At 42.6% G+C, this 12,647-nt stretch overlaps 2 protein-coding genes across 2 annotated transcripts in view; one reads left to right on the top strand and one right to left on the bottom strand.

Annotated features, from left to right (window-relative positions):
- LOC136834992 (probable cytochrome P450 CYP44) overlaps positions 1-12,647 on the top strand; it is a 144,239-nt gene that overhangs the window by 8,948 nt on the left and 122,644 nt on the right. The gene's annotated exons all lie outside the window — the stretch shown is intronic.
- LOC136834651 (uncharacterized) lies at positions 2,083-3,252 on the bottom strand. Its single transcript, XM_067097234.1, has 2 exons — positions 3,137-3,252; positions 2,083-2,677 (listed from the first exon to the last, which is right to left on the bottom strand). Exons 1-2 carry the CDS (start codon positions 3,250-3,252, stop codon positions 2,083-2,085), a joined length of 711 nt encoding a protein of 236 aa, XP_066953335.1.

Genomic DNA, 12,647 nt, shown 5'->3' with positions numbered 1-12,647 from the left:
AGGGGATGGGATGAGTTGAGGAGGATGATGGTGGTAGTTAAAGAGGGCCATCTTGGTTAGTTTGTAGTGGTAGTATGAAAGTACATGTTAAGTGAGTTGGTGGCCAGTGCCACTCTGAACACACTTAACATTACATTACTTAATTCAGCTGGAAAGTAGAAAGTGAGAAGTTTAAGTATTCTCATTGCATTGTTCTATCTTGGTGGCGGTAAGTTTACTAGCAGCTGGGCATGTGTGTCGATGTCCTCGACTATTGCCTTTGCAAGTGTTGCTGCTATTTTAGCTGCGTCTGGTGAGTTTACATCAGCTTGTACTTCGCCTCTGAGCAGTGCTGTCTCTCTGCATTCTAGCAGGTAGTGTAGGAGAGGCTGCTGTGTTTCTTCCTCACAGTGCTCACATGGTCTGACACTGGGGTTAACAATTTCCCAGCAGGCTCTGTATCCTAGCCTTAGTCTGTGAATACATACAGCTAGTTTTCTCGGTGTGTGCCTGTCTATGGGGGGAGGCACTAGGTCGGTTGCCCATTTGTACCATCTGGCAGTTGGGAGTGATCTGTCCATGCCCGTAGGTCTTCCAGCATGTTTGCTTTCATGAGCGGTTTTATGGCATTTTTGATCTGTTGTAGTGCAGGTTGTATGTGGATCTGCACTCTGTCAATGTACCTTGTGCTCTTGGCTAGTTCATCCGCTTTATCATTGCCTGGAATTCCTATGTGACTCGGTATCCAGTTCATAGTGACTGGTCTTCCTCTTTCGCTGTGCTGGTAGAGCAGTGACTTGATCCCAGCCAGCAAGGCCTTGTTCTCTTTAATTCTAATTTGTTGCAAGGCCTGCATGGAGGATTTGGAGTCAGTGTGGATGATGACGGGTCCTTCCTCATTCTCCAGAGAGTACAGTAGTGCCTGTCTTATCGCTACTAATTCTGTCTGCATTGTTGAGGCACAGTTTGATGTTCTCCAGCATGCTTGGAAATTGTTTGAATATACTGCTGCTCCAGTAGTTTTATTCTCTGGATCCACAGTGCCGTCGGTGTAGTATGTTTGGGCCCCCAGGATTTCAGTGTTCCTGATAGACTCGTAGGCTGCTGCTCTTAGTTCCTCTCTTGAGCAGTCTTCTTTTGCTCTGGGAAGGTGTGTGTAATGGAATTTTGCATAATCCCTTTTCCAGGGCGGGATATGTTGCACATCCTGCGCTGTGTCTGGTCTCATGTTCAGCATTGCCTCTGCCATATCTAACCTCTTGATGTTGTCACTTTGGTCTTTTCCGTAGGAGTTCGGGCTCCGAATCTCTGGATGTTTATTTAGTTCTCCCTTTGTTCTGGTCTTGGAGATTGAGTCTCTCTCTGAGAGGAAGATTTTTGCCATTGTACTGGCATTTCTCTGTGCAATCCTATCTTCTACTTTTGGCATGTTAGTTTCAAGCCTGAGGTTGCACAGTCTTGTCCACATTGGTGCCCCAAGCATGAGTCTCATTGCCTTGTTCTGTATTACTTCTAGAGTTTCCTTTTGTGCCTCTGTTAGCTTTACCAGGGCGGGGGCAGCATAGTCTATCAATGATCTGGTGCAGGCTATATAGTACGTTTTCTGTACATGTTCATTTGCACCATCCTTCAAAGATGACATATATCTCATTGCTGCTGTTCTTGCTTCTGCTCTTTCCTTCAGGTATTTGATTTCGTTCTTGAAGGTTAGTTGCTGGTCTAGGATGATTCCCAGATACATGTACTTGTCCACCCACTCTAGCGGTTCAGCTCCTATTGTGAGTGGTTGGAGTGGTCTGTGTGCTTTTACTGCCATGGCCTTTGTCTTATTTATATTGATTTTGAGGCCTAGTTCCTCCGACTTTTTGCTGATTTCATTGAGGGCTCTTTGCATTCTAGGCACTCTGACAGGTCCTCTTGCGACTATGCACACATCGTCAGCGTATATGAAAATTTCTACGCCTTCGGGAAGCTGCAGTGAGGCTAGGTTCTCCATGAGAATATTGAATAGGAGAGGACTTAGTATTCCTCCCTGTGGTGTGCCATTTTCCAAGTCATGGAAGGTGGATATCACCCCTTGGAATTTGACCCTCGCCTGTCTTCTTAGCACATAGTTTTTGTCCAGGCTAGAAGGTGTCCTTTGACTCCTTTCTTCATCAGTGAGTGGAGTACTGCTGCTGGACTGGCTAGCTCGAAGGCTTTTTCAAAGTCTATGAAGACTACTACAGCCTTTCCTTGATTTATGTAGCTGAGGACATCTGTCAGACACTCTGTAGTTCCTACTCCTTGTTGGTATGCATATAGCTGTTTGTGTAGAGGACCAATTTTGTATGTTATCCTGTTGAGCACCATTTTCTCTCCAGTTTTTTCCATGCAGGAGACTAGTGCTATGGGTCTCGGGTTGTCTGGATCTTTAGGTTTTGGAATTGGCTTTGTGTCTTGTTGCCTCCAAGTCTGCGGTCTTGTGTGCTCTGCATGTGTTTTGTTCATGATCCTCAGGAAGGCGTTTTCTCCTGCAGGACCCATGTTACTTATCATTGTGTATGTTATCCTGTCTGCTCCTGGTGCTGTATCTTTGCCAGTTTTGTATACTGCCCTTAGTTCTTCTACTGTGTAAGGGGTGTCCGTGTCATCTGGTGTGAAGCAAGCCTCGTTAACTTCTTCCCATCTGATCGGTGCAAGCTGATCCTGTCGTCTTCTGGTTTCAGGGAGAGATTGTCAGATTTTGTCCTGTTAGCAAAGGACGTTGCTAGTCTCTCTGCTTCTTCTAGAGGTTGAGGGTGAGTTGCTATCGCTGACTTCTTTTTCCGGCTACTCTGTTCAGCCATTTCCATAGTTCTGAAAGGGATGTGTGCTCTGATAGTTTAGCACACCATTCCAGCCATTTTTCAATTCTTATTTCCTGGAGCCTCTGATGGACGTCATTTTTGACTGTTTGTAGCAACTCTCTGTTTTCAGCTGTTGCTCTTCTTCTGTAGATCTTTGTCACTCTGTTTAATAGGGTTTTCAGCTGTCTTACCTCTTGGCAGTAGTACCAGGAGTCTTTGTAGCTGTAGTTCCTCTGAGCTGTCTTTATTGGCATTGCTTTATTTGCTGCATTATGTATGGCATCAACTAGGTCTTTTTCTAGTTGGTCTATATCCTCTGGGGCGTGTACTGTGCTGCCCATTCTTCAAGTGCTAGTCTGAAAATAACCCAGTTTGCCAAGTCTTGATTCCATCTTGGTGGAGGTGGCGGTATTGGAGGTAGTTGTTGCATTTCCAATTCTGTCATTGTTGCAAAGTGGTCGCTGACTAATGTGGGATGCACTTGCCATCTTGTAAGGTGCCTGATTGTCGTTGTGGCAAATGTTAGATCTAATCTGCCTCCTCTTATATGTGTGGATTGCCCTGTGTTGAGCAGTGCGACTCCTCAAATTCCTCCAGAGAGTAAGCTACGTGCTCCCCTGCCTGGTTAGTGATTGTCGGGGAAGATAGTAGGGGATGATGTGCGTTGAAGTCCCCACATATTATTGTAGGTGTGTCAGTTGCATGGGCGAAGAGCTGCGTCAGTTGTAGTTCTCCTGGGCTTTCTCTATTTATTTTCCTGTAGAGATTGTATATGTCTAGTCTCTGGTTTTGCAGAGTTATTCTAATTGCCATGCTCTCCACATTCTCTCCGCAGGGGATCGGATTGTGTACTCTTACTGCTGGGATTGTATTCTTGATGAGGATAGCCAGTCCCCTGTCAGTGCCTATGTCTGGGGTTGTGTCTGGAGTTGTATAGGCATTATACCCAGCTATTCTAAACTTAGTTCCTGTTTTTAGACGGGTTTCCTGAAGTAGGATGATGTCTACATTTTCTGTTTTGCAGACTGCAATAAGTGTAGCTGTTTTAGGCCTCACTCCATCAGCATTCCAGTTAATTATCTTCAGCATTGTTGTACGTTAGGGAGAAGCGCCTGGGGTCTCTTGGTGCAAAAGTGATGGAGTTATCATCTACCGTATTTGATGAAGATGATGAATGTGAGGGGAGAGGGGTGAGGTTTTGGGGTTTGGTGGATGAGGAAGGTGTAGGATCATGGGGGGAGGTGGTATGTTGGGATGAGGGTGTTGGGGAGGGATTTGTTGCAGCCGCGGGGGCTGTCTCCTGCATAGCGGTAGAGGGGGAGGGGGACTTGGAATTACCCTTGAAGGCTTTTAATAGTTCTTCTATCCCTGTTTTGATGGCTTCTATGTCCATGCCATTCTGGATGATGCTGGTGGAGAAGTTTGTAAGCTTCTCCTTTAGCTCGGCCGTTTTGAGCCACATTGTTCTCGGCAGAGGTTTTGGTGCTTGCCGTGTATTTGTAGCTGGTCTGGACGGTGTTCTTTTCCTGTTTCGGCTGAAATCTCTTCTGGACTGTTCCAGTTCTGCCCTCGTGTAGAACCTTTTACGGGGCTGGGGTTTGGGGATGTTTCTTCCCTAGATCTACTTCTTTGCCCTTCTGGTTCCTTTGGAAGAGCAGCCTTTACTATAGCCAGTCTTGCTGGGCAACCCCAGGCCATAGCGGTATGTTTGAGGTGGCAATTTGAGCACCTGGGTGTGGTTGGTTCTCCAGCTTTATGTTTGTTTATGCACTCTTCAGTCAGGTGCCTCTTGCTGCATACTGCACATATCTCTACCTGAGATATGCATTGAGCCTTGTGATGCCCAAATTTCTGACATTTGTAGCATCTGAGAGGTTCAGGGTAGTAGGTTTTTGTGGTATATTTTCCAAAAATTCCCAGGTCTATTTTCTCTGGGATTTTTCCTACGAAAGTTACCAGGATTGTTTTCGTCAGGCTGCCTTGCTTATTTTTCATTCTTTCCGCAGCAGTTACATATTCCAGTTCTGTTATTCGGCTTTCATGTAGTTCAAATGGGTAGCCGACAACAACTGCTTTTTTGATTCTGTCTTCTTCTTTTAGTTCTTTAAGGTTGATGGCCGAGGTGTTCCTTAGGATGGATAAGGCCTTTTGATCTCTTGTTGAGATTGTCCAGTGTCCCTGCTTATTGGGTCTTGCCAGCATTTTTAGGTTTTTATTCTTTCTTTCAAAGTCCGCTACAGCTCTGTAAGCCTCAGTGGGGTTACTTGCAAGGACCCTGAAGTAAGTTGGTTTTGGCTGGTTCTCATTCCTTGCTTGGTTGGCTCTAGTTGATGTTGTTGGGTTGGTTTCCTCGTGTTCGCTGATCGTGATTCTTTTACCGTGCCTTTTGTTCTTTTTAGACTGTGCTATTTGCCAGTCTTGGTTTCCATCTTCATCCTGTTCATTGGTTCTTTTCCTACGTCCTTCTTCAGTTCCGGTTCCGGTTTCCATGGTGGTGGGGTTCGTTTGGGTATCCATTTCCAGAGTCATTCCAAGTCGTAAGAAGGGGGGAGGGAGAGACAGACAGTGTGACTGGTCGGGTTGTCCAACCCTTTAAGCCCTAAGGCCCCAGACAAGTTATACTTGGAGTAGAAATATGAGTTAAAAAGAACCTGAAATTCAAATGTTATAATTATGAGGATGGGAGGCCCTATCTATCCTATCAGTAGCTATGTACTGACTGCAGCAGTTGCAGCTGGGGATTCCCCTTACTGCTCTTGGAGCACTAAGACGACCCAGCAGTCAAGTCCTACAGTCAGGGGCTTTGAGGGTAATCAAACTCTTACACCAGTTTATTTTTAAAACTTACTCTTTTCTCCGTCGTATTCCTATCCTATCTCTACACTTGGCTTATAGGCGCCAAGCCTAACGGTCCTGTGCCACTTGCCACAGACGGCGAGAGTGGAAGATTTCGACTCTTTATTCCTGCTTCAACTGGAGTTTTAAGACCACAACGGCTACCAGATGTTCCACAGGAGAGTCTAGTTAGTAGAAAAGTTAGTGTGTCAGTAATTTTATTCTTTCTTATAGAAGGAGCTGTAAACCAGCCAAATATATAGGTTGAGCCTTCTGCAGAAGGCTCTGAAGACGCCCTTCAGTGGCGTGCACGGCAGGAGCAGCAGCAGGGCAGCCCTTACAAGCAGTCAGCAGGGCAGAAGCAGTGCAGCAACAGCAGGCAGGTCCTGGGGTGTCAGCAGCAGCAGCAGCAGCAGCAGCAGCAGCAGCAGCAGGTCAGCAGCAGTGGCAGCAGCAGCAGCAGAAGCAGGCAAGCAGGCAGGTCCTCAGGAAGCAGCAGAGCAGGAAGGTCTGGGAGGTGTTCTCTCAGTGGGAGCTGAGAGAGCACTGAAAGGGCTGCCTTCGCCCTGACCTTTTATTGCTTCTGGACTGGGGGTAGGGGGGCGATGTCCTGACCCAGGGCACGCTGCTATCTCATAGAAAATGGTATTTTCATCTTTCTGTACCAAAGAAAACGGTGCAAAGCAGATTACTGTCCCCAACAATTATATTTTCTCTGAGCCCTTATTTCCCTGACCTTCAAAGGTTCAAACCAACCCAAAGCAGGGAAGGAGAAGAGTTTCTAGCTTATTTTGGCATCTACTCTTTACAATATATATATATATATATATATATATATATATATATATATATATATATATATATATATATATATATATATATATATATATATAGGGAAAGCATTCCAGAGCAAAAAATACAAAATAACATAAATTTTATACATGAAATAACTGGGTAGAAAAAAGATAAAAACGATTAAATTGTGGATTTGTGTAGTACGTATGTTTTTTTTTAAGCTGTCATGCAACAGACAGTTGGAGAGAAGAGAGAGAGGAAACTGAACGGGTTGATTAGGGTGCTCGGCAGATCCTGATTAGGCAGATGATGCAATATGGCTGAGCAGTAGCGTATATAGAAGATTTGCATTCATTAATCAAAAGAAGCTAATGGCAGCCGACAGTGGTCTTAAAATCAGCGTTGTTAAATCAGAAGTGGTGAGAACGAACCATGATGGCTTGGAAGGAACTCTGTCTATTAGTGATTTGCATTCATCACTCAAAAGACTGAAGCAAATGGCAGCCGACAGCGGTCTTAAAATCAGCGTTGTTAAATCAGAAGTGGTGAGAACGAACCATGATGGCTTGGAAGGAACTCTGTCTATTAGTGATTTGCATTCATCACTCAAAAGACTGAAGCAAATGGCAGCCGACAGCGCGCAGCGGTCTTAAAATCAGCGTTGTTAAATCAGAAGTGGTGAGAACGAACCATGATGGCTTGGAAGGAACTCGGTCTATTAGTGATGTTGCCACATTCAGGCACCTTGTCAGAGCTTTTAGAAAAAATAATGGATCCCTCGAAAAGAGCTAAGTTGACAGACTGAAAAACGTTAATCAGGTTATGGGTGTGCTTAGCATAGGACGGTTATCAGATTCTTGTATTGCATACTAAGATACTTTTATATGCTACATTGGAAAGATCAGAGTTAGTCTACGGAAAGGAGTCTTGGTAGATGTTTTCGAGTCTCAGAAAATAAAGTCTTAAAGAGAATTCTCGGTTTTAAATGGAAAGATCACATTCGTAATGAACCTATAATACACCACGAATTAATATTTATGTATAAAGATGAAAGACTGACGAATTTGTGTTGGCTAGACCATGTAAGTGTTATATAAGGCAGGATGTTACATGGACAAGGTTCTAGTGGAGTAGCAAAGGCAAAACGTAAATGGACAAGAATTTAAAACTAAGAGTTGGGGATTGGCAGGGATGATCTGCCTGAGAGAGCAAGAGACAGGATTGCTTGGAGAAATCTGATCCTTTGCGTTGCACAGCGTTGTAGGCGTTGGTTAGTTTGTTAGATGTGAAGTGAGACACATGTCTACTCAACAGGAAAGCGTTTGAACTCAGTTTAGGACCTGAATTTCCAACGATTACGCTAAACGACTAGAAATATCATTCCATAAGGTGATCACAGCTGGAACAAAATTTCTGAATGGCAAGATGGATTTGAACCTCTGAATTTCCAGCGATTATAATGGCAAAATATAAAATTTAGGCCAAAGGGCAAGCGCTGGGATCTGTGAGGTCATTCAGCACTGAATCTGAAAGTACAAATGTTCGACAGACGTAATAGGAGGAAAACCTCGCGTTTGTGCCATGACACCATTGTTAGGAGTGGAAAACAAGATGGAAGAAAGAGAATTTGAACGGAGGTATAGTAAATGGAGTGAAAGGGGTTGCAACTAAGGGCCGAAGGGACACTACAAAGACACTTGTCCTACAGTGCACCACAAAGTGCACTGTAGGCACTACTCCCACCCACCCACGGGAATCCAACGATTATACTACACGACTTTGAAAGACCGTTCCATAACGTGATCACAGCAGGAACAAAACTTGTGGACATTTACATAATAGTAAAAATCACAAAAATAGATGTTTCTCAAAAGTGAATTTGCGACCAAGAATCATACCTACAAGGTTATCCAGGAGGTGGTTGTGTGTGTGGAGGGTGGGGGGATTTGTTCCAATGACTCTTCATATGGACAGTGGAAGAATGTAAGTGGTTGACTGTTATAGGTATATAATTGGGAGAAAAAATGACGGATTATGGTAGACTGAAGCAGCAAGTGAATTACAGAATAGGCAAGAAAAAATATTAGGAAGACTCCAGTTGTCTATGGAAGCCAAGGTAGGAATGCATGAAGGGACTGTTAAGTTAAGTATATCTTAGTTTAACCCGACCACTGAGCTGATTAACAGCTCTCCTAGAGAGGGCTGGCCCGAAGGATTAGATTTATTTTGCGTGGCTAAGAACCAATTGTTTACCTAGCAACGGGACCTACAGCTTATTGTGGAATCCGAACCACATTATAGCGAGAAATGAATTTCTATCACCAGAAATAAATTCCTCTTATTCTTCATTGGCCGGTCGGAGATTCGAACTCGCGGCCAGCTGAGTCGTAGCTGAGAACGGAACCCGCTCTCCCAACTAGGAACTGAAGGGACTGTTAAGCCAACCCTCCTTTATGGAAGCGAAGTCAGAAGTCAAGTGAGGAAAGAAGTTGAAATTGTTGAAGTTAACTGTTCGTGTAGCGTATGCGAAGTAAGAACTGAGAAGGTGAAAAATGTAGAGACATAGAAGTGACACAATGTTAGCTTAGGTTAAAGGATGGATAATGGAAAGAATGGACGACGATAGCTTGGAGTGTAAGTGCAAGTGCACGCAAGATAGAGGTGAGAGTGTGTGTGTATGTGTGTGCTGACGAGACCTCTGTGTAAGTGTATGAAACGCTTAATGAGGAGTTTTCTCCGCCACAACACACCAGTTACACCCCTGTTGGAGAAAACGTTTCATAGGCCAATGTTTAGTCAGCAAGGATATTATGAAAGGATGTCCAAAATAACCTTCATGATTAGAAGCTGTACGTGGAAATGATGCAAGTCTACGGGCTTTTATTCTTTACAAACACAGTAGTTTATCGTAGACATTATTGGATATTCTTTCACAATTTCCGGTCACCGTAGAATGATGTGCACACTTAATAAATAATACTTCTATTACAACATTATCTCTCTCTCTCTCTCTCTCTCTCTCTCTCTCTCTCTCTCTCTCTCTCTCAGGGCACTACTTCTATCACTGATTCATCTACCTAACGACTTACCAACAATACTAATGAAGTATACATATGTCGCAGATTTCTCTCTCTCTCTTTCTCTTACTCAGTACTTGTTTAGAGGCTTAATGCGTTTCTAAGCAGAAGTATTGGATATTTCGCTCAACTTCTGCCATTATCCTCCAATTTCTATAGGCAGCATTGCAAGAATAACTACGGTTAGCAGTACCTGAAGTCTCATTCTCCGCTATTCGTCCTTGTGTGCGTGTGGTTGGTTTCACCAGGTAACACCTAATCGATTGAATCTTCCTTCCTTCCCCTCTCTCTCTCTCTCTCTCTCTCTCAGTTGGTCTACAGAATGGCTAATGTAATATTTTTTTTGCGGCCTGCTTCATTTAACAAAAGCAACCATAGTACTATATGAGTTTTGCTTAATACCAGACTAGTATTGTTAGTCTTAGGTCTTAATAGCAGCTGTCATTAGCAAGCGAAAAAAGGTCGTGAATATGGTAAATTTAATAAATCTGAAACATAGACTTTTTTTTTTTGTCTTCTTTACGACTGTTTATGGTCGTAGGAGGTTTCTCAGCATTTTCGATTAAATTCCTAGAACCAAATTAAAAACAATCGTTTCTAGACACTTTTTTTACCGTACATTTTTTTCCCCCTGGATTCAACATTAGATGCCATCCTGGATATCCGTCTGGAAAAAAAATAGCCTATTGTTTCGTCGTTTTGGGGGAATCATTTAGACCGACATCACAGTTTCACAAAAGCCCTTTGTTGACGAGTGACCATACGTACTGTACATAACATTAGCGATGCAACAGGGCAAGACTTCGATAGGGAGGTGCGTGCGCTGGAAACCGGTTCGCTCACCTAGGATGTGAATGATAAGTCCCTTAAACTTCAGGGCTGCTAAGACGACTCGTGTTCGTTAAATTATTCAAGATTCTTTAGCTGTTGCGTCATCATCGTCGCCTCCAGTGTCGTCTGGCGCAAAGGTCCTCTGTGATATTCTGCCACTCGTATCTCTCCTGTGGTTTACATTCCACAAAATTCCACGCATCTCCAGCCTGCTTTCTCCTGGTTCTCATTCATATAGGCCTAGGTCTTTTAACTATTCTGGTGCAAACAGGAGGCCAGCTAACACTATTACCTATTACTGTTACTGTCCAAGCCATATACCTGTCCCTTTCATCATTATCTCATCTTCATGTGGAACGTTTATAATTTCTCTTATAGGATCATTTCTAACTGTACTGCGATCCGACTCGTAATATTCTTCTTAAAGCTTTACTTTCAAATCGTCACAACCTTTTAGATAATTGTAACACCATGATTCATGTCCGAACAGCAATACAGGTCATACTAGACTTATGTACAACCTTATTTTCACATGCAATTTCAGTACATTTGATTTGCCTCTTTCAGCAATACCGATCATACTAGACTTATGTATAAACTTATTTTCACATGCAATTTCAATACATTTGATTTGCCTCTTTTTCAGTCTTCTACTAAATTCCAACTCAAGGCCGCCTGTACTGGATATCATTGTTCCTAAATATTTGAAAAATGTAACTTCATTAATCATTTCTCCATCTATTGTTATTTCATCCCTTGGTGCACACTCTGTCCTCATTACTTTTTTTTTGTCAGTTTTATTATGAATCCCATCTTCCCAGATTATGATGCCTTCTATTAAGCAAGCTTTGCAATCTTGTGTTTTACTGATTAAGACATCATCATCTGCCTTCATCTGCTTTTTATAAGTCTGTCATGTTTCTATCGTTAACCTATTCTAGGCTTAACTTGGTCTTTATTTCCGACCTCCCTGTTTTTTTCTGTCATAAAATCTATGGGAAGGGCAAACAGCAAAGGTGAGATAACATCCCCTCGTAGTACCTCAATACTTACTGCAAACTCAGTGGATAAGACCCCTTCAACATTAACTTTGCATCTACCTTGTTCATGGATAATTTCAATTAGCTTTACATATTTAAAGGGAATGCCATTGTGATCTTCCATAATACTGGTCTGTGGACACTCAAATGCTTTATCGTAATCAACGAAAACAATTAAAAGAGGCGTTTAAAATTCCTTTCTTTGCTGCACAATATGTCTTAACAACAAATATTTATATCTGCGCAACTGTTTTTCTTTAAGACCAGCTTGTTTATCACTACGCTTTTTATAATTTTCTTTCCCCAGCCTGTTAGGAATAAGCATACAGAATATTTTGATTATAACTGATGTAAGTGCAACGCCTCTGTAGTTACCGCATTCATTCAAGTTTTTTTTCTTCCGTACCTTGGCTATCAGTTCCAGTCCCAATCATCAGCCCTAGCTCTTCGTTCCAATGTCTGATTAAGCCTGGTTAGTAAACTAGGTGTCATTCCAGTTTCATGCTAATATCATCTCTGCAGTGATTCCATCATAACATGATGTTTCCCATCTCCTAAGTTTTTTTTTATTGTTGATTTCACTTCAAAAATTGTGAATTAATTCACAAGCCACTCTGAATATATGGTTTTGTCAACATCATCAGCCATTTTGTCAAAATATTATATTTTATCTCCTCTTATTTTTCGTTTACCCTTTACTGTCTAGTACTTAGATGTTTACCCTGCAATCTTCATCTCCTCCCTGAAATATTGCTATATATGGTCTATTCTTTATTGTGTCCCAGGTCTCACCCGTTATCCAAGGTTTCTGTCTTGTTACCTTATGTATCAGTCATTGTTTTCCAGTAGACTGCAATACATTCCTTATGCTGAACCAGTCCTCACCGATTTTCTGCTCCTCTTTGGACATGGAACCCAGAACTGCTGTATCAGATCTAGACACTATCAATATTTTAGTTGGGTGCTTTCGATTTCAGATTGAGTGAGGCAACGACTAGCTGGTGATCAGTGCTGACATCTGCTCCTCTGTAGCTCCTAACTTTCCTCACTTTTCTCTCTCTCTCTCTTGACTAATAACTACATGATTGTTTGGTTTCTATGACTGCCATATTCAGGTATCGAAGTATACAGGTATTTATGGACAGTCTTTTGTTGGAAAAGAATACCTCCAATTAGAAGATTATTTATTTGCAGCATGCAGCGCGAAAACGAATCTACTGAACCCAATCTTTGTTTGTTGTCTCTCCCAGGCCTTCCTCTCT

This window comes from Macrobrachium rosenbergii, chromosome 54 (assembly GCF_040412425.1).
Source record: "Macrobrachium rosenbergii isolate ZJJX-2024 chromosome 54, ASM4041242v1, whole genome shotgun sequence".
NCBI classification, from domain to species: domain Eukaryota; kingdom Metazoa; phylum Arthropoda; class Malacostraca; order Decapoda; family Palaemonidae; genus Macrobrachium; species Macrobrachium rosenbergii.
This window is presented reverse-complemented; position numbering and strand designations above follow the sequence as displayed.

What these genes read in the sequence shown, in the direction of transcription:
- LOC136834651 (XM_067097234.1), bottom strand. Translation starts at nt 3,252, where the DNA reads ATGACAGAATTGGAAATGCAACAACTACCTCCAATACCGCCACCTCCA. An exon ending in CTTGAAGAATGGGCAGCACA is followed by an intron (nt 2,678 to 3,136) that starts GTACACGCCCCA and finishes CCCTGAAACCAG; the next exon opens with AAGACGACAGGATCAGCTTG.